Raw genomic sequence first — 20,372 nt, forward strand, 5'->3', positions numbered from 1 at the left:
TTACTCTTATGTTTCCTGTGCCTTACAGCTTGAACCATGGATCCTCTTGGCTGAGGTCCATCCCAGAAACAATTTAATTTGGGAACATGCTTCACCTTTCTAAAAATAAGGAAAACTGAGAAGAAGAGCAAATAAGCTGTGTTGAATAAAGATCTAAAATGACTTCTCCAGGATCTCAAATTAAAGAAAATATGCTACCCAGGGAATGTATAAAATCAAATAATATAAGCCTGCCTCTATGCAGCAAACTGTTTCCTGGCATTTTAGCCCTGTTCTATAGTCTGGACCTTTTCCAAAGAAAGAGCAACAAATCATCAGTCATATCTTTCTTTTTTTTTCCCCTCAGACACTTACTAAGAACCAGGCACACACACAAAAATAAAAGAAGGTAGAAAACATCTACCCATTTCTGTTTGCTTCACAGTGTTTTTAAAGCATTTGACTCAAACTGTTACCCAGAAGTGAAATATCAGACTACTGCAAAACCAAAACCAGGTAGATTTCCCAAAATGGGGCAGAAATAAATCTGTCTAAGGACCTGTGACTTAATGAGATAAGATGTGCAATAGGTGCCTTTACCTGGAAAAAGAAGAGGAGCAGCAGGATATAGTAGCTGTGCCCTTCTCAGGTTGTAGGTCTGTACAAAGGGGGGGGTATAGCTCAGTGGTAGAGCATTTGACTGCAGATCAAGAGGTCCCTGGCTCAAATCTGGGTGCCCCCTTCTTTGCTACCTGAGATTGGCTCAGTTGGTTAGAGTGAGGTGCCAATAACACCAAGGTCATGTGTTCAATCCCTGTACAGGCCATTCCCTTAAGAGTTGGATGCAGATCCCTTCCAGCTCAGAATAATCTGTGAAACGGGACCAAACCCCATGTGATACTGGGAGTCCAGATAACACCTTACACAAACCAAAGTCCCATGTTCATACTGGGAGAACCTCATTGCAGCATGTGAAGGAGCACAAGAAAGCCTGAGGTGGTACCACCAGCTGCAAGCTCTCTGATCTCTGCAGACACACACACTGTAGAAGGCCCACGAGGCTGTCGGAGTGACACAGAATTGCGAGGATAACAGCACTCTCAAAAGCAGGGTCTCTGAATGGCTCTGTAAATCTCCTGCAGCATGCAGCTGGTGCAAAGTGAAAAATGGGGTTGGAATTTTATTAGTTGGGGGTAACGAGAAAAATCCCCAACAAACCCAGCCATGGGGAAATTTGGTTGAAGAAACATGAGTTGTAGTAAGACTGAAGCTGGGCACAGACCAATAGTAAAAATACCACAGCAGCAATTTCAATTTGTTGGGTAATAAAACTGAGCCTCCTCAGTGACTTTGTGCAGCCCCTTGCAGGGGCAGCAGCTCTGCATCACACAGACCACTTGCTGCTGGCAGTGTTCGAGCACCTTGGGCTGCAGGGCTGGAATCTGGGGAGCTGAAAAGACCCACTTCAGCTGCAGGAAGGCTAGGACTTCTCCCTTCTTTGCCCTGTCTAAAACATACCATGAGCATGGCTCCCCAGGGTGGATAGTTACTGTCTGTACTAAAATCTGGGTCTCGGCTGTAAATCAGGAATGCTCCTTGAAAGGTGGCTGCGTACCAGCGGTCTCTCCTCCCTCACCATCCATCTTCCTTTCCACATGCACTCAGCATCAAAGCTGCTGGGGGTTCAGGAAATGAAGCCATGTGGCCACCCTTGGCCCTCTGCCCCTCCTGGCTTGTTGCAGCTGGAGAGCAGGAGCCCAAATGTCATTAATCCTTGCGATTTCTCGAGAAAAGTGAAGAAATAGGGCTGCAATGAAAGAGAAGACTGTTGAACAGGGTGAGACTGCCAAAAGGCCTCCTGCAAGGTCCATTTACTAAAAGACATTAAGGATGTTAAGCCCAAGTTTAGATGGCATTGGTGGGTCACTACCCATCTTCCCTCTCGCATCTTAGAACTGTTTTCGGTCTCCTCTAGGAGGCCAGCCTTCTGTTTCCAAGCACAGTTTGTTTTCCATCCCCGCAGAGCCCCTCCAAGATGCCATTTGCAGCTCTGAGGGTCACATTCACCTCTGCTGCCAAGGGAGGTGGCAGGCAGCACAGGGATGTCTCCCTGGCTGGTAATGGTCCTGCCCTTGCAAAATGGGCGTGGCACTTGAGTCCCAGAAGCAGAGGCTGCAAACCAGGCTTGGGGCCATCCATTTGCTGCTTTTGGTGGCCATTAAAGCCTGTGGCAGTGGCTGCTTGAGTGGCAGGACTGGCTGCAATCATGAGAAGACTGTCACAGGAGTGGCAGCTCTGGAGACTTCCAAGGAGGCAGGGTCTGGGGGAATGTCTTAGCTTTATCCCAAGTACCAGCATGGGTTACTGTGCCCTGCCACACATGCTGCCTTTGATATTTCACAAACTCAGTCATTTGGGGAAACAAAGGTCGTTACTGTTCTCCAGGAGCACAGTGGAGGTGTGCCCCCTCCTCTCTGCACTTTGCCCCACTGGGGCAAGTAAATTCCCTTTCTTACAGGAACACAGGCTGGAATCACAGGGGGAACCCCATTCCCAGTGAGTCCATGGGCAAAGAAGCCACCAAGCAACAGGGTTCTGGAGGCAATGGGGTGCTAGGGCCAGTATCCCATCAGGGCAGCACAAGTTTTGGGGGTGCTGGGTGTGTCCTCACTGGCACAGCTGCATGTAGTGGGTCAGCAGAGGAGCTGACTGGGTTGGGAAACACTGGAGAGAGTGGGGATGTTGCTTCATTGTCTCAAGGCATAGTTCAAGTTTACAACGCCCACCGTGTCACCAGAGGTCTGGCGCTCTCAGGCAGCTGGGATGGCGTTGGTGTCATGTGCTGCTCTGCTGTTGCACTCACCCTCCTCCTTACAAGGCAGGAGGGGCAGGTTGAACACTCGTTCAGTGTAGGCGTGGGGAGTCCACATCGGGCAGTGGGCACAGAGAGTGACCTCCATGGAGGGGCTGGGGCAGTTTTGTGTGGGTGGAGTAGTTCACAACACGCGCATGCAGCTGCTGGCAAGGGGCCCGGGAGCTGGCAGACAGCCTGAGGGGGAAAAGAACGGAGAAAAACACCAGAATAAGCACAAGCCAAGGGGGCCAGGCTGGGGAGGGGGCACTTATGGAGGCCCACAGTCCTTGGCTGCAGGGCAGCAAGGAGGGCAGCAAGGGAAGTCCATCACTGAGCAGCCTGATCCAGCAGATCCCATTTGTAGTACATCAGGGGGTTGCCACATGGAGCTGCTCCAGTTTTGATCCATACTTGAGAGTTTTGGAGACTGGGCCCATCAGCACACCTGCCCAGAGGTGACAGAACCCTGTTGTGTTAAGTATTTCTGTGGATTAACAACCCAAGGAGGAGGCCAGAAGCTGGGAGGAAAGTTCAAAGATTGATTTTCATTCTGGCAGCAGGTTAAGGGTAGGGAATATGAACGCTGCCTCTGAGGTCCTGGAATGCCCAGTATATGAACTGATGATCTGGAAACAAAGATGAGCAATATACCAAACATTTTTGAAGAATGACTCAAAGCTATTTACTCTTGAGGAAATCAGAAAGGACTGAGTAAAATGCAAATGTGGCAAATGGGCAACACCACACGTTTGCCAAGGTTTAACTGGGCACGTGCAAAGTCAGAAAACAAATTGTGTGTAAGAATTACAAAGCTCCAGATGTTCTCTAGCAACTCAAGAAAGAATCTGGATGTCACACAACCCCTGATTCTGTGAGTAGCTGCAGGTTAAAAAAAATATTAGCATGCAGAAAGAAGAAGGAGAATAATATGGAAAATATGATAATGCTATTATGTAAATCACTAGCATGGCCTCTCTGGGAATACTGTCTGCAGTTCAAGTAAGCCTTTCTCAGAAAGAGCTGATTAGGGGCATGGCAAATTTGCTCACAAAGAGAGATCAAAATGATTGGGGTTGTTTATCTCAGAAAGGAAATGAACAAGAGGAGATTGGCACAGAGTGAGCCAGTCCGGAGATTCTGGTTTTCTTCCTATTCAGTTCTATCACTGTCATATCTGGTGTCGCTGAGAAGTGTGTGAAGTGATGTGGCTCTCCTCTGTCACACACGGTTTGCTCTTTCTCTCACCCTCTCTCCCAGGGGAGGCATGGCATATGTGGTAATGTTTTATAATTTGGTAGGACCTGGGGAGGAGGAGACAGCTAAGGAGGAATATATACATGCCTCACAGTAGCCATATAGTAGAAAATATGAGAACGGAAAAGGGAGATTTGCACCCAGACAGAGGGGGCAAAGGTTCTGGCTTCAGGAGGTTCCTTCTATTAGTTCAGGCAGACCCCAGAGAGGCTGCCAGATACTGCTCTTCTCCTAGAGCCCTTGAGACTTCCAGGCTAGGCCTTGGGGTTCCTTGGAGATAAAGATAAGGAGCTTGAATTAGATAAATTATTCTCTAGAAAGCATCAGGGTAGTCAGAGGTACCTTGAGACACACAGCATTAACCCTGCTCTTTGCCAGGGGATGTTTAGGCTGGACATCAGGAGAAATTTCTTTACAGAAAGGGTGATCAGACATATGGAATGGGCTGCCAGGGAGGCGGTGGAGTCACCATCCCTGGAGGTGTTTAAGAAAAGACTGGATGTGGCATTGAGTGCCATGGTCTAGTTGACATGGTGTTGTTTGGTCATGGGTTGGACTCGATGGTCTCAGAGGTCTTTTCCAGCCTAACTGATTCTGTGGTTCTGTGACCCTGGAGCACCAAAGGAATCTTCTCCCGCTGCGCTCCCCCGGCAGCCGGCACGCTCAGCCCTGGCGCTCTGTGCTGTGGGTGTCACTCGCTGCGGCGCGACCAGCGCTCCCCTTTCTCACATGAACATTTGGTGGCATTCAGGCGCGTCTCAGCCAGAACGACAAAAGGAAAACCCTCTTGATGCCTGCCCGGCTGCCCGGACACGGGAACCGGGCCGCCCGATCATCCCGGGGAGCCCGTGCCTGCCAGCTGGGTCCCCTTCCCGGCGGGAAGCGGCGCGGGCAAGCGCTGGCCGCGGGTGCCCCGCGCGCCGCAAGTTCCTCCCCGCCGCCAGGGGGCGACAGCGCCGCGCAAGCACGGGCGCCCGGCCACCCGCCGGGGCTTCGCGTGCGATTGCGGCAGCGCGGAGCGCGGCCCCCGGAAGCGGAAGGGCCGCGCCTGCCGGGTGACCCCGTGAAGCGGCGCCGGGAGGCACCGGTATGCGACCCCACGCCCGGGGCCCGGGCCCGTCGGTGATTGCGGCGCCGCCGCCCGCCTCCCCCGGCCCTCGGGACCAGGTGCTGCGAGAAGGACCCTCTTCGGCGAGCCGTTAACCGCGGAGTCGTTAGAGAGGCGGGCCCCGGCCCTTCCCGAGGCCTGGCAACGAAGCCGGGAAGGCGCGGCGCCGGTGCCTCTCGGGGGGAGGGAAGAGCTGACTGGGATCCCTCCTCGGTCCTTCCTCCACAGGTCGCCCGCCCGCGCCGCACGGTTGCCCCGATGGCCGCGTGGTCCCGCGGGGCGGTGCTGGCGCTGTACCGGGCCCTGCTGCGCCGCGGCCGCGCCCTGCGCTACACCGACCGCGACTTCTACTTGGCCACCGTCCGCCGCGAGTTCCGCCGCAACCAGGGGCTGCAGCGCCCGGAGGACAAGGAGAGGCAGCTGGAGAAGGGGCAGGCGTTCCTGCAGAGCGGGCTCGGCGGCCTGGTGTAGAGATTCCCCGTAGCAGCTCCCACTGGCCCCACTTACTTCCCTCTTCTTTCCAAAACAACCTCGCCAAGCAGAAGAGATGATTAACACTCACTGCACACCACTGTCTTGAAGAAGCCTGGAAGGTGCTTCCACGGGCACACCAGGAGGGCTCTCCTGTTCTTTTCACAAATGCATTAGGTCACAGGTAGGTCATTTACAATGATATCACTGTGTTCTTCATGCTGCTGTTACAGCGAGCTTTGTGAAGGTGCACTGTGTTTTCTGCCTGGCAATCACAAGTGACTGTATTCCTGGTTCATTCAGGCAGGAACATTCCTCCTGAGACTGTAGCTTGGATTTGGAAAAACCAAGAGGCAGTTTTAAACCACCCAAGTCAGGCAAGCAGGCAGGCTGAGAACCTTTGGAACTGACTCAGAAAATAGATCTCAAGTCATGTTGGAAGAGTTTCCTGGTTGTTTTCATGTAGGTTGACTGGGGATCCACCTACAGGTACAGTGGTGCCAAGGTGGGTTTTACAGAATCAGTTAGGCTGGAAAAGGCCTCTGAGACCATCAAGTGCAACAAACGACCGAACACCACTACATCAGCTAGACCAAGGCAGTCAGTGCCACATCCAGTCCTTCCTTAAACACCTCCAGGGACGGTGATTCTGCCACCTCCCTGGGCAGCCCATTCCAATGTCTGATCACCTTTTCTGTGAAGAATTTTCTCCTGATGTCCAGCCTGAACCTTCCTTGCTGCAGCTTGAGGCTGTGTTGGCCAGAGAGACTCTTTAATTAAATCTCAAGGTTAGGTGAATTGGGAATCAAAGAATACAAAAGTACACGTGTAAGAAAATATTAGTGTTAATGTTATACATTGTTTGTCTGAGAGTCAAAACCCACCAGCCTTAAGGGCAGGAATAAATGTCCAGTGAAAGCAAGGGAGTTGTTCCCTTTATGGTGCATTATGGTCTCTATTGTTGTTTCTTGGGTGTTTTTGAAGTATCTGAGATCAGCCATTATGCAGAAATTAATTTGAGACCACCTGTCAGCTCTTGGGAAGATTCTGATTTGTTATAGACAAGCAGCTAACCATCCCTGTATCTCCCTGTCTGTGAGCAAAATTACACTCAGAGAATTAGTAAATAAATTGGCCATGCTTTTGTTGACAAGTCCAAACTAGAAGGAAAATACCGTAATGGTCATAGAGTTCTCCATAATATGCAGGATTTTATTATAAAATATTGTGGAATTAAGCCCTACATTCTTTTATTAAACCTGCTTCAGTGATTAGAAACCCCATATCAAATTTGAATGTTTTCCTTCAGGTAATGAATGTTACTGGAAGCAAAGAAATGCTGTCATTGCAGGGCTTGGTCACTACTGTCCTGGCATGACTGGGAACAAGCAGCTCCTTGAGGGAACATGATTAAAGAGGCTGCAGGGTTAGGTGGTCTCTTCCTATGGCTCTGTGCTGAGACCCCAAGAGCCGTGGGTGTGAGGTGGGGGAGAAGGGAGTGAGCTGTCAGGGCTGCGTGTTTTGACCCATCTGTTTAACGTTCCTGCCCCCTCCAGGTAAAATGGCAGGCGCTGGGCAGCGCAAAGGGAAAAAGGATGACAACGGGATCGGCACAGCCATCGACTTCGTGCTGTCCAACGCCCGGCTGGTGCTGGGCGTGGGCGGAGCAGCCATGCTGGGCATCGCCACGCTGGCCGTCAAGCGGGTGAGTGGGCAGGGCAGCGCGCTGGGGCCGGAGCACGGGGCACTGGGAGGAAGGAGGGGGAAATAAAAAGACACGGTACGGGGTAAAATGCAGGTCCTGGGCCCTTAGAGACTCAAACTGTTCCTGGTAATGTTGGTTTAGATGTACGACCGGGCAATCAGCGCTCCCAGCAGCCCCACTCGCTTGAGCCAGTCGGGAAAGAGAAGCTGGGAAGAGCCAAACTGGCTGGGCTCCTCCTCACGCTTGCTGACCCAGGACATGAAGACCAGCCTCAGCCGCTCCCTGCAGACTCTTCCCACTGATCCTTCAGCTGCTGATGCAGGTACAGAGCACGGTCATACTCCTGCGGTACAGAACCATCCAGGCCCATAAATCCTGTATTTGTTTAAAGGAATGCAGGAAAGAAAATATTCTGTTTGTCCCAGGATTTTGACACTTTTCTTTTAAGCAGCTCCTCTGGTAACTTCAGGAATCAGGAGTCACATTAGCAACTAGTGAATAATAATCATTTATTTGCATTCTTCATTTCCCTCATGACTTCATGTTGTTAAGCTTTACTCTCTCTCTGGTTTTAATTTTTGAATCTGAATACTAATCTGTTCAATCTTTGCTGATAAAAAGCCATTCCATTCCTTTCAAGCTCTTCGTTGCCTTTCTTTGGGCCATTCCAGTTTGTTTGTTTCTTTTTAAGGGGGAAATATTCCCATTGTGAATGTACTAGCAATTTATAAGAGTATTTCCTATATTATTTCTACCATCTTTCAAATAACTTCCGTAATGGCATTTCCCTGTTTACTGCTGCTCATCACTGAGTTGGTCTTCATCAGGCTATAAAAAGTCTTCTTTCTGAGTGGAATAATAAGTCATTTAGAGTCCAACAGTGTTTGTTATATATTTGGTTGGTTTTTCTCACCAGTTTTACTTTCTATCCCTGGTCACTTCAAGAGATTTACACTTGGAGATTTAAACTAAAAATCAGAATCTAGCTTTTAGCTTGATTTTCAGATTCTCTGTGAGCAAGTCAGCTTCAAGATAGTAATAGATTTTCTGCTGAGGAAACATTAAATAACTGTGTTAAGTGAGGTCTAGATAATTTGATTGGAGTCCCCAAAGCATTGAGGAATAAAAACATTGATGGTGGCGTCTTGCATTCTTAAATTAAAAGTAAAATTCCTTATTGAAAAATAATTTTTTTCAGGCAATGAAATCCAGTTTTCTGTGGTTTTGTGGGCTATTTCCTTTTCACAGGAAAGCTCAAATCTTTCCAAAAGAACTCAGTGGGACAAGAGGCAGCAGCTGCTGAGGTTGGGCGAGATGGGTCTGTGTTCAGCTTAGTCAGCATTCCACTTGTGGCCAAACACCCATTGCCAAATGAATCTGCAACAGCTGGTTGCCTTAGTGGGGCCACTGACTTGGGGGTTTTCTTCTGCACCCTTTAAGTACCACAGTCCTTCCAAAGACCTCTTAGATCCTCAACTCTTCCTTAACTCTCATCGGTAACTTCTGAAACTCTTGGTCCATACCAAGAGAAATCTGAAAGACAGATAGAAAGCATTGTCTTATTTCTTTGGGAAAGCAGTCAGAAAAAAAGGGTCTTAGAGCCTCTGTGCAGGTCAGACGTTGCTTAATAACTCAGATGGCAGCATAAAGCCTTGTGTAGCTGTACTGTGCCTCAGAGTGGGCTCTTGGTTCTTCGGCCATTGAAGGTTTGAGGGAGGTTTTCATTGGAGCTATGATTGCTTGAGCTGGGATGGCCCCAAGATCTGTCAGCTCATCCTGATAACTGTGCTGATCAGACTCCCAACAACTATTTCATTTCCAGGTGGCATGATCTTCTCTGATCTGATACCCTGTCAGGACTGGGGTTGGCTGGTAATTTGTTATAGTCTCTTACAATGTTAAAAACTTAGAGAGATTGTGATGGTTGTTCAAGAGTGTTTTGTCCACTGGTTTGGCATCATGTTAAAAGCTTCTGAACTGGTAATAGCACTGAATTTTTGAAATTGAGCTGAGATGCTGCCCATATGGCCATTAAAATTACTTCCTTGTGCACAATATTAATCTTATTCTGGTGAAATTCCAAATCTAGTAATTTGTTTTATCTGTTTTGATGCTCATAGTACCATCTTTTGAAGTTTCTCAACACCTCCCTTTTGACTGGTACCTGTGTAAAGCATGCAAAGTGTCTTCTGAGAGCTTTTTGAGACCTAGGAGGCTGCACTTCCACGCCGCAGATTTCCCTCTGCGAAACGCTTCACAGTGAGATACTGCAGATGATCAACAGTTTTCCTTCTGTCTTGCAGACTTCTTTCAACCTACAAAGCCCAAGCCATCTGCCAGGAGGAGTCAACTGGAGCTGAAAAAGTCCCGCCTTCGTCTGTCTCTGCAAGAGAAGCTCTTTGCCTATTACCGGAGGAAGGTGGCTATCCCAGCGGATGAGCAGGCTCGGGCCAAGCAGGCAGCCGTGGATATCTGTGCGGAGCTGCGCAGCTTCCTCCGTGCCAAGCTGCCGGACATGCCCCTGCGGGACATGTACCTCAGCGGCAGCCTCTACGATGACCTGCAGGTAATTCCTAGGCCCTGTGCTGGGTCCTTATTCAGAAGGCTGACTAAGCAGGAGCATTTCAGGCTTCCCAGTTGGCAGTGCTGGCTCAGCATAGCATTTCTCAGTAATAAGGCCCCTAAATAAGGTCCCCTTTCCCACTGTGGAGCCAAGTGTTGATTTCTGCAGTGCTGTTTGAACTGGCATGACCAGGCTGCTCTGGTGTTGTCTTCCCTACTCTTTTTTTCCTTTTTTTTTTTTTTTTTTTTTTTTTAAATGAATGACAGACTAGATTGGCCAGCAGTCCCTGCTACAATATCTCCAAGATACCCATAGCTATAGTGAGTGATTTAGAGGCACACTTCTTTGTATGAGTCAGAGCTCTGGAATGGAGTGTCAGGGGGCCAGTGAAACTTAAATCTGGGATCTTAATCGCATTGGTAAAAAGGGATCTTTAATGACCTATTTCCGAACAATGTGGCAGACCAGGTGAGGGCAGTGTACCTATCTGTAGCATGGCATCATTAAACCATGGCAACCTAAGCTTGTCTAGAAACTTAATACTTCATGCCTCCTGTTTTAAATTGTCATGTAGCGTTGCTGTGCCCTAGGCCAGCTGCATCTCACATCCGAGCAGCTGACTTAGGCAGCATATGAGGCAAAATGATTCATCTTTATGCAGTCCATGTCAGGTCTCTAAATAGTACATACCACGTAAGCACTAGCTTGGGTTATATTATTATATTATCCCACTGATAGTCCAAAATAGTCCTTCAGAATGCCTTTTAATAAAGGGAGGATGTGAATCCCACACAGAGAGGAGAATGAGACAGCTGAATCCTTATTCCAAGTTCTTTCGGACAGAAGGCTGTCTAAACATAGTGAATAAAATGACTGTGGAGGGAGAAAGCTTGTTCTTACCGACTTTTCTCTCTTGTGAAAGGTAGTGACAGCTGACCACATCCAGCTCATTGTGCCTCTGATGCTGGAGCAGAACCTGTGGTCGTGTATCCCTGGGGAGGACACTATCATGAACATTCCTGGCTTCTACTTGGTGCGTCGAGAAAACCCAGAGTACTTTCCCCGTGGGAGCAGCTACTGGGACCGCTGTGTGGTGGGAGGTTACCTTTCTCCCAAAACTGTAGCAGACACCTTTGAGAAAGTTGTAGCTGGCTCCATCAACTGGCCAGCAATTGGGAGTCTCTTGGACTATGTGATCCGTCCAGCAGCTCCCCCAGCAGATTTGACGCTGGAAGTTCAATATGATCCAGATCGTCATCTTTTTATTGACTTTCTACCATCCCTGACACTGGGTGACATCGTCCTTGTTGCCAAACCTCATCGATTGGCCCAGAATGACAATTTGTGGCGACTGAGCCTGCGGCCAGCAGAAATGGCTCGCCTCCGGGCCCTGGACCAGGGGGATTCTGGCTGCCGTTGCTTGTGCCTGAAGATCTTCAAAGCAGTATGCAAGTTAAACCCAGCTCTGGGTCACCTCACTGCCAGCCAGCTCACCAATGTCATCCTGCACCTATCCCAGGAGGAGTCTGACTGGTCCCAGGACATGCTGGCTGATCGCTTCTTGCAGGCACTGAAGGGGTTGATCCGCTACTTGGAGGCAGGTGTCCTCCCTAGTGCTCTGAACCCCAAGGTGAACTTGTTTTCAGAGCTCACCCCTGAAGAAGTGGATGAGTTGGGCTACACCCTCTACAGCTCTCTGTCAGAGCCAGAGGTCTTGCTGCAGACGTAATGGGGCCTTACCTAGGGAAGTGTTGATAGGGTTTAGCCAATGCAGACTTTGATTACTGCGAATTATGTCTCCTCCACTTCTCCCTATCTTCTCTCTCTCCACCACTCCCTCCTTTTGGTTCATTAGTAATTCCTGCTGTGGAGTTGGTGCTCCCACTGAATTTATTGGTGCTACTGGTCCATTTCCACCATCTCTGCCCCAACAGGTACCCATTGGCTAGGAAAGAGAGGCTAAAACTGCAGCTCTAAGATCTTCACATAAATTCTGCTGAAGTGTCTACCAAAAAAATAAACCAAACTATGCACTTCTTTCTTCTGTAGTACACTTACTGCAGCGAGTCCATTTTGGTCTGAAGAAGGTGGAACTGGGCTGGTAAATCCAATGACAATTTTAGCAGACTTGCATTGAGGTCATTTAATTTCCTCCAGTGTGACTTTGCCCCATGTTTCTTTTTCTCTGCTGTCCCAAACTGTCTCCTTTCTTTGACCCAGTCATGCAGGGCAGACTGAGTGAGATGTTTTGAATAGGGTTGTGTTTTGTATTTCTGAGTGGATCATAATTGCACTGGCAGTATTTAGGGCCGTAGAGCTTGGAATAGGAGAATTCCCACACCACCTGCTCCTACAGACCCTTCTCATCCTTTGCAAGCTGGGTTCAGGATTAAGGGCTAAGGCTTGTCTGGTATGCTGCAACACAACCTCCAGTATGGGCAATTCTCATCAAAGCTGTCATAGGGGAGGAAGGAACCTTTGTGGTCTGGCTGTGTGATGAGGCCAAAGGAGCAGGGCTTGCCATTCCTGCCTAGCCAGATCTGCTGGGAATGGCCTTGGGAGAACAAGGCAACTCCTTCGCTGTCTGTGGTGTAAAGGAAGAGAGGATGGGTTTTGGCGGAGGGGTGGGAGAGACACATATGGGAATGGGGATTAGTTTTTTTCATCGTTTCCCCAGGAGCTTGTGGCTGTTCTGATTTACCAGGAGGTGGAAACAAGACTGCATGCCTCAACGGGCTTTGTGATAAGCACACACAAGCCAGATTCTCACCAGCTACAAGTCTGTGAAGGTGATAGAACTGAACTGATGTCATCAGCAAGGTTTTATCCCATACACTGGTATTAGGGTACATATACAGAGCTGGCATTTAGAGATGTATCGGGTTTGCCATCTGCTCTGTGTGTGTTTTAGTCTCCTCCCCAGAACTGTGGCTGTCCACTCCCTTCCTCATTCCCATGTGCTGACTTTCCAGTGCTCCCAATTTACAATACTCTTAGAAAGCTGGTGAGGGCACACCTTCTGCCCACTCTTGTTTATGGCTACTGTCAGGCCGTCGACTCTGTATACTCTGCATTAAGCCATCCGGCCTGCTGTCTGCAAAAAGGGGGAGAGAGGGTGTCCCCCCGAGTCTGGGCTCTGTGTGTATCTCAAAGGACCAGCATAGCTATTGTTACAGAAACATACTTGCCTTTCCCCAACTTTATCAGCTTTTTTCCTCCCTTACTGTCCAGCCTCCTTAGCCAATGGAGAGGGCTACTGCAACATTAGGGCTTGGAGGGAGCAGGAATCCCTTTATCCTTTTCTCCTCCCTTCTTCTCAGGACTTCCCCCTTCTTTGACAGAGAAGTTTCAAGGTGAATTTCAGGAGCTGAACCACAGAGGGAAGTCTTTTGCCCTTGTTTTTTTTTAGAGGCAGTGCTGGTGAGATGAGGGAGGGAGCATCTTTCTCGGACAATCCGTCCATTTTAGCCAATGTGTCAGATACTATTCTGTAAACAGTGATAACACAACATTGCATTTTAAATTATTTAATCCTTAGGGTACTGGTATTTTCTAGACTGCCAGATGTGTACTTTGAAGTTTGTGTGTGTATATAAAGTCTATAGTCTATCAGAGGTTAACAGAAATCCCATTTGTATGACTGTGTGTTTTGTAAGTTTTGCAGCAGTCAGTGTTGGTCAACTGTTGATTGCTCTTCACTCTGGCTCCCAGATTTTTTCCCCTCTTCCTTTCCTTGGCCTCCATTGCCTTTCTGATGTCAGCCTTCCTACCCTAAAAGCAGACAGATGGGACTTGGAGCTTATAGGCTACTGGGGGAAATTCCCCTTTTTTAATTACTTGAAGGTCAACAAAAATATTAAAATATCTGGGTTGTCAGGAGTTCCCCCAAAGTTCATTTCTTCAGCATGATGTCACTGCTCTCTTGGTGCTGATTCCAGTACCATGGTCTTCACACAGAAATGAGCAGCAATGTGGTTGGAAGTGATCAAAACTCTAGATACAAAAAAAAGGTGAGATATGAACAGGGAGACACCACTGTCTGAGCTGACTTGAGAACAGTTGTCACACATATATCTGTACATAGAATTTTTTACATGAAAGCTTTTACTTCTTCCTGGCAACCTAATGAATTAATATTTTATGGCCATTTTTTGCTGCTATTGAGCTCAATTTGTGTATCAAATCGAGACTGAAGCTGCCTTTTTGCCTTTTCTGTAGACTACTCAACTTCACTTGAATTCAATCACTTCCATCATATCTTCCCTTCATTTTGCCCTCCTCTGAGCTATCCACAAGCCTGTTCTCAGGAGGCAAATGCTCACTTCCCTACACGCAGCCACCACAGCAGGCAATAGCTGCCCTGGTAGTGACAGTCTCAACAAAGGCCAAAGACGTGATGGGTCATAGGGACACACTGCAACTAGGAATCTTTTAAAAGCAGGGTCAGGCATAAGGGGCAGGGAAGAAGGTGTAGGGTAAGAATGCGGGAAACTTACAGTAATGCTGTACCCAGCCTGTGGGTCAAACAGAATGTTGCAAAGTCTAACTGGCACCTTTCAGTATTAAATGCAGTGCACATGTTTATGTACAGCCTGGAGGGCTGTCTTACCTATAGGTAGGCTCCTTCCTAGTCAAATCTGTAGCACAGAGCAGGAGAACCTAAAGCTGAATGTAAAAAGGGCAGCTCCAGGCCACCTTCCTGGCAGAGTGGCTCAGAGACAGATTGATTGTAAGAGACCCAGGGCATGTATTGAGCTGGTTACTGCCTGGGCTCCAAGAATGTCTTGGTGTGTTCTGCTATAGCTTAGCTCACACAAGCTTCCAGTGAGCTTGTTGTCTTATTCCCTGTAACCACAGGATGAGGACCAATGTGCTCAGCTGTGGGGTTTCACTGCTGCTGAGCTCCACTGCTATTCATTCAAGTCAGATGGATTTATTTTCCCCCGTGGGAAACAGGAGGCTGCTTTCTGCCCTCTGGCAAGGTGCCATCAGGGCCCTCGCTCTTAGTATGTGGGCAACTCGCAGTGAGAATGAAGAGATGATGCCCCATCTCTCCCAGGCCTGGAGGCTGTGGATTTGCAAAGGGGAAAGTCCAAGTGCATGGTCTCTGACAGAGTGCGTGGAATTCTGAAATAAAATGACTTTCCACAGTAACCTGATTGTCTCTGGTGTGTTTATAAACAAAGGAGCATCTCTCTCTGCTTTCATCTCTATGCATCATCTTCATGCTGATATGATTCTGCACCTAACCGGTGCTTGGGGACTGACATGCCCCTTGCTGATTCACTTGCTTTCCCTTTGCAGCTCTGGACATGCTTTGCAGCTTGTCTTGAGGGAGCAATCAGCTCGGTACTGCAGCATCCCGGCTCCTGGCAGCATTCGCACCAGTCACAAGATGATGCGCAATTATGGCGCGGTGCTCCCTATCCTTTCCCTGATAGCCTGCATGCCCAGGCAGGCACCTGCTTTTCATGTGGCTCCCCAGACTTCAGAGGCTTCCGTGCCTCTGTAATATTAAACTTTCCTGTGCAGACTCCCCCGCCCTTGTTCAAGTCACACCTTGGTTTTTATGTGCCAATCCTCTGTCCTGCCAAATACACTCCTCTTTTATCCAGGCATCAGCCTTGAGGCAGTGAGGAAACCTCTTTGCCAGGGGCCTGTGTCTGATGTATTGAAGCTCTTTGCAGTAAGACCCAGTGCCCGCTTGGGAAGGTGTGGCAGAAATGCTGGACATCAAATAAAGCATGAAGTGATGCTGCTTTTAATGGGTCCCAGGCTCCTTAAATCTGGGCAGATAAGCTACAGTGACAACATTGTCCTGTGAGACTTGTTTTAATGAGGACTCTAATTAACATTTAATTATTTTGGAAGATATTTTATGATACAAAGGGAATCTACAGTTCTTTTTTTTCCTGATACCCCTTGCTTGTGTTGTTTGGTTTTTTTCCTATAATCTGTCCCATTGTAGAAACAGCTCAGATGAGATCAAACACATTTCATGCCGTACAGACTCTTACAGGAACATCTAAAATCAGCTGCCTGTGGAATCTGCAACAAGTATTACCCCCTCAAGTCAAAGCCCCTGGAATGCCTAGAGCCTACAATACATGCTTAATATATGCAGTGGTTTACATCTTTGCATACAAGCTGTTCTGGCATGAATAGGGAGGAAAGATCAGAAGATAAGTGACTGATGGAGAGAAGAAATAATTGAGCAGAGTGATGATAATTATTTCAAGTGTCCACAAAGAAGAAAAGCATAAACAGAACTCCAGGCTGGAAAGACTCGGAATCTCTTTTGTTCTTAGCCTAAGGAACAGTTTAGGAGGAAAGTGAATTTTGAAAAAAGTATAATATTTTTCCTGCTCTGTTATATAACCACAGTCCTGTCCTGGATATTAATTAAGTTGATCTTACATTTTACTTATTTATTTTTGCATCTCTTACTTTTAAAAATGAATAAATAAATTCCAGCCTGCCTATTTTGTAGCTAATCTTAAGCTGGGGAGAAAAGGATGACTGAACCCCAAATTTGAGATTATCATGCTAAACTGTGTGATGAATGTTGTTTGTTTTTTTTTTCCTAAATACTTAATCGCATCCATGTCTTTTTAAGTTTTAAAATTTTAAACTCCAGGAAAGCTGCAGACCACTGCTGTGCTGTTTTTTACATTTAGTCTCATGGAAAAAAAGAGGAGCCTCTTCTAAATGAGGAGTTTCTCTTTCAGATAAGATAAAATATGTTTACCCACTGCCTGCACTAGGTATGATTCAATGGCTCCAGCATGGCTCACTGGGACTGGATTTTGAAATGCTGGGCTTTGCCCACAGATGAAGCAAACAAGGAATGGGAAATTCTCCCTCCTTTCAGTGAAACCCAGTATTGGCTTCCAGCCCTAGGAGAACTGCTGAAGTCTAGACACTTGGGGAACTGTTTGAGGTATCTGGATTTTGTCTTCTTTACTCTTGTCAGGCTCAGTTATGATCTGAGTTTATGATCTAAGGGATTCAAGTAATGTCCTCCCTCTCAGGTTTTGTTGGTTTTTTTTTTTTTTAGATTCAACACCTTCTTGAAATAGCTCTCATTTAACAAGTGTGTCCCCTACACAGTCAGGGATAGCACAGTCTAAAATTTTTACTAGCGTACTCTGAGAAGGAGTGCATTATTCACAAGTCATGGAGCCAGAAATGTCGTGGTGAGCAGGCTATTCATATCTTTATAGTATGTGATCTGGTGGAATACTCTTGCAAATAGATAAGGCAAAAGAGGGTGATGAGACCAAAGGCAGGGAATATCTGAAATCATTCTGTAGATAGAAAGGGTTCTTGTCATTTTATGAAGAGCAGGAGAGTGGGAGACAAACTTCTCATGATCTCAAGCTTTCCTAAGTCCTCACACAGAAGTCAGTTCTAAACAAAATCACATTAAACACACTAAAAGCCAGATTGGTTTTTATTTTGCTGCCCTGGTTCAGTTTCCCTGGCTCCTGTGGCTAAGTAGCTCTTTGATCTGTCTATTAACACTCAGTGCTAAGCTTCTCAGGGGAAATATATATATATATATATATATATATATCAATGCTAAACACATTCTTTATGAAAAGCCTTCTCTGTACAAATAATGAGCAAAAGTTGTTTGCTTGTGTTTTGGATTTTGTTTCGGATTTTATTTTTTTAGGCAACAGTTCCTTTGGTTCAGTGCAAATCCACCCCTCCACCCCTTCCCCTGCCTTTCACTGTGGTAGAATTGTTGTTGTTCCACAGAAGCATGGGGTGATATAGTGCCCCATAAAACATCCCACTACAATGATCCCAGTTCTGTAAGACTCTCCTCTCATTCTGCTTAGCATTGCAAAGGAAAGGCCTAACAGACAACAGGCACGAGGGCATAGATGGCAAATGATGGACTGTGTTGGCTCTTTACCTGTCCCGTGACAGATGTTACTTCAAAACCTGTAATGCCCTGGCAGGCTCCTTACCCCCTTTGAAAGGCAAGAAGCAATCATTCCTGGAGGCAGTATGGCAGAAAGACATTTTTGCCTTCAAAGTCTTGAATTTATTAAGCACGGAGTATTGTTATGTATGGCCTTGGAGACAATAACTACTGCCACTTATCTGGATAATATAATGTGACTCTTTCAGCTGCTGATTGTTTACAGCAGCAGTGATACACTGTCAGAGGGCTGAGATACACTGAAGCAAAGGTAGTACAAGACACAGTGGTCCCACAGGCTGCAGAGCCGCAGCTCCCACGTTGCTTGTTAGAGAGCAGGCTGGCAGGAGCCCAGCTCCCCGGCATTCACGGAGAGGGTGGTTTCTGCTGAGGCAAGAGCGAGACCAAGGCACAGACCTTCTCTTTTCCAAATCTCTGCCTGTGGTCATGAGAGAGACAGTAGAAAGCATCTAGTCCGGTGCCTTTTCTTGAACAATGAGCTAATGTTTTGGGTTAGGAGTCTTTCTCCTCTCTCTCTCTTTTTTTTTTTTTTTTTTTTTTTTAATATATATTTAATTTTGTAGTTTCTTTCTTACGTTAAAAAAAAATAATTAATAAAGTGTGATCCATCTTCAGTCCATCATTTTGCACTGCAAAGGAGGGTGCTTGGTGTCACCAGCAGACTGGTAGCTCCCAAGCTTTGTGTCCTGGGACAGACCTACCCTTTTGTAGTCAGACAGAGCCTGTCTGAGACCTGTGTTTCTGATAAGTGCATCCAAATCAGTCTCACTGAAACTGGGTGACTAAGGTGAATGGCTCAAATGTTACCTTCCTGAATAACACCTGTGTGGCCTCAGACCCAGAGGAGATGTGTCCCGTCATCACAATGCCAGGACAAGGCCTCAACAAAGTCTCACCCCGTCAGTGCCAAAAAAGCAGGCCAACAGTACCTCCCCAACAGAGCTGGTTTACTGTGGATGGTTCCTCAGACAGATCAGACAGATCTGGGGTTAGTCTCAAACTAGTTCTCTTAGCAGTCAAGCACAGAAACCTCCTCCTGTCACAAGAGCTGCACCACCTCCCTCACCAAGCACCACAGTAATAGCAGTAAGAGGGTCAGTGGGTTAAGAAGCCACAGCACCTACTCAGTATGATACTTTGGCTGCAAAGTCTCTTTGGGAACTATTCTCCAGCTTGCCCATGGCCAGCTGCCCTGTAGTGCATCTGAGGAGGCTCTGCTGAGGCCACCCACAAGCCCATGTATGAGCGCAGGGAGAAGAACAGTTTCAGAGTCCTCTGAAAGAATATTCTTTCTGACAGTGTTTGCCAAATCCTCTAACATAGAGAGCTTAGGAGAAAAAATGACATTCCTTCAGGAAAAAGCTATAAACTCAATGGTATCGCAACTGTGTCAACATCCACCAGGAATTTCTCTCTCCCCCTTTGTAAACAAGTATATATGAAAACAAAACAAAGTGTTCTTGTAAATCACTGAGCAGTTGTTGCCTATGAAGAGTGGAAAATTATTACTGAATAATGGCTGCAGTGTTCATCCCCAGGGACTTGGGCAGCTACAGCCTCAACAGTGATTTATCCCCAAAAGAGTTTCAGAGCTTCATCTGAACTACCTGGTTTATCAGAGTTCTTGCTGAAGCTGCCTGCCAGCATCAGAATAAAAGAGACCCCATGCACACCCCAAAAATCCCCAGAACTCTGTTTTACTTCGTTCATAGAGTATATCCACTCACAGTCTTTCTTCCTGGCCTCATCAAAACACTCTGAATTGATGTGAAGTTAAAAACAAATCCCCAGATGGGGCTCACAGAGCATAGTCTGGTATTATCAGCCCTTGATTGTGTGCCCTCCCCCCCCTCACTGAACACAGAGGCTGAAATAACTCAGCTCAAATAACTTTTCCAGACGAAGCTGCCAGTTTAGAAGCCAGGTTCAGGAGTGCAACTGCCACTGGGTTGATGCAGCAAGAAGTCCTCATGCTGTCAAGTCTAAGAGGCACTGACACAGTGAAAGAGAAATCCACTGAAATGGTGATGAGCTGCTAACTCAGCCACTGGTGTCCGTGGCTGCCCAAGATGCTGCAGTCTCACAGTCCAAACCTGATTGTCAGGCCTCAGCTCTTGCTAACTTCACACTGCTAGAAAAAAATCAACATGCATTGTCAGTCTCCTCTTCATCTTTTTGCACAAAATGGCACAAAACACCTGGCACGTGTGACTCCAGCAGGTGTTGGTAACATACAGATACACACATTTTGATATGCACTGAGCACACAGTTTGCAGGGGGCTCACATCATCTATAGACCCATGAAGAACAATAGTTGCCATGAAATTTGTTTCTGTTCATTTGTTGCTTGGACAACGGGAAGGCTTTTGTGTCTGTGCTAAACTGAGTCCACGTGTGCTAATACACATGAGGGATTATTCTTGACCCCCAAATCCATTCATCATAATAAAACAAGGCTGGACAACGAGAAAACTAAAAATATC

The 20,372-nt window shown here is 47.2% G+C and overlaps 1 protein-coding gene and 1 non-coding gene across 2 annotated transcripts; both read left to right on the forward strand.

The window, feature by feature from the left end:
• The first annotated feature begins 649 nt into the window (after positions 1 to 649).
• On the forward strand, positions 650 to 721 carry TRNAC-GCA. Its single transcript has one exon. It is a non-coding gene; the product is annotated as a tRNA-Cys (tRNA).
• Positions 722 to 5,475: 4,754 nt separating this feature from the next.
• On the forward strand, positions 5,476 to 15,088 carry MIEF1 (mitochondrial elongation factor 1). Its single transcript, XM_008931532.3, has 5 exons — positions 5,476 to 5,850; positions 7,223 to 7,371; positions 7,513 to 7,693; positions 9,675 to 9,937; positions 10,857 to 15,088. Exons 2-5 carry the CDS (start codon positions 7,228 to 7,230, stop codon positions 11,661 to 11,663), a joined length of 1,395 nt encoding a protein of 464 aa, XP_008929780.1. The 5' UTR covers positions 5,476 to 5,850; positions 7,223 to 7,227; the 3' UTR covers positions 11,664 to 15,088.
• The last annotated feature ends 5,284 nt before the right edge of the window (positions 15,089 to 20,372 follow it).

Source organism: Manacus vitellinus, unplaced genomic scaffold, assembly GCF_001715985.3.
Source record: "Manacus vitellinus isolate BGI_N305 unplaced genomic scaffold, ASM171598v3 scaffold_5_pilon, whole genome shotgun sequence".
Taxonomy (NCBI): domain Eukaryota; kingdom Metazoa; phylum Chordata; class Aves; order Passeriformes; family Pipridae; genus Manacus; species Manacus vitellinus.

Bases quoted from the DNA above. Each gene is read 5' to 3' on its own strand.
- MIEF1 (XM_008931532.3), top strand. From the start codon at position 7,228: ATGGCAGGCGCTGGGCAGCGCAAAGGGAAAAAGGATGACAACGGGATC. The intron at 7,372-7,512 runs GTGAGTGGGCAG...ATGTTGGTTTAG, and splicing joins CCACGCTGGCCGTCAAGCGG to ATGTACGACCGGGCAATCAG. The intron at 7,694-9,674 runs GTACAGAGCACG...TCTGTCTTGCAG, and splicing joins TCCTTCAGCTGCTGATGCAG to ACTTCTTTCAACCTACAAAG.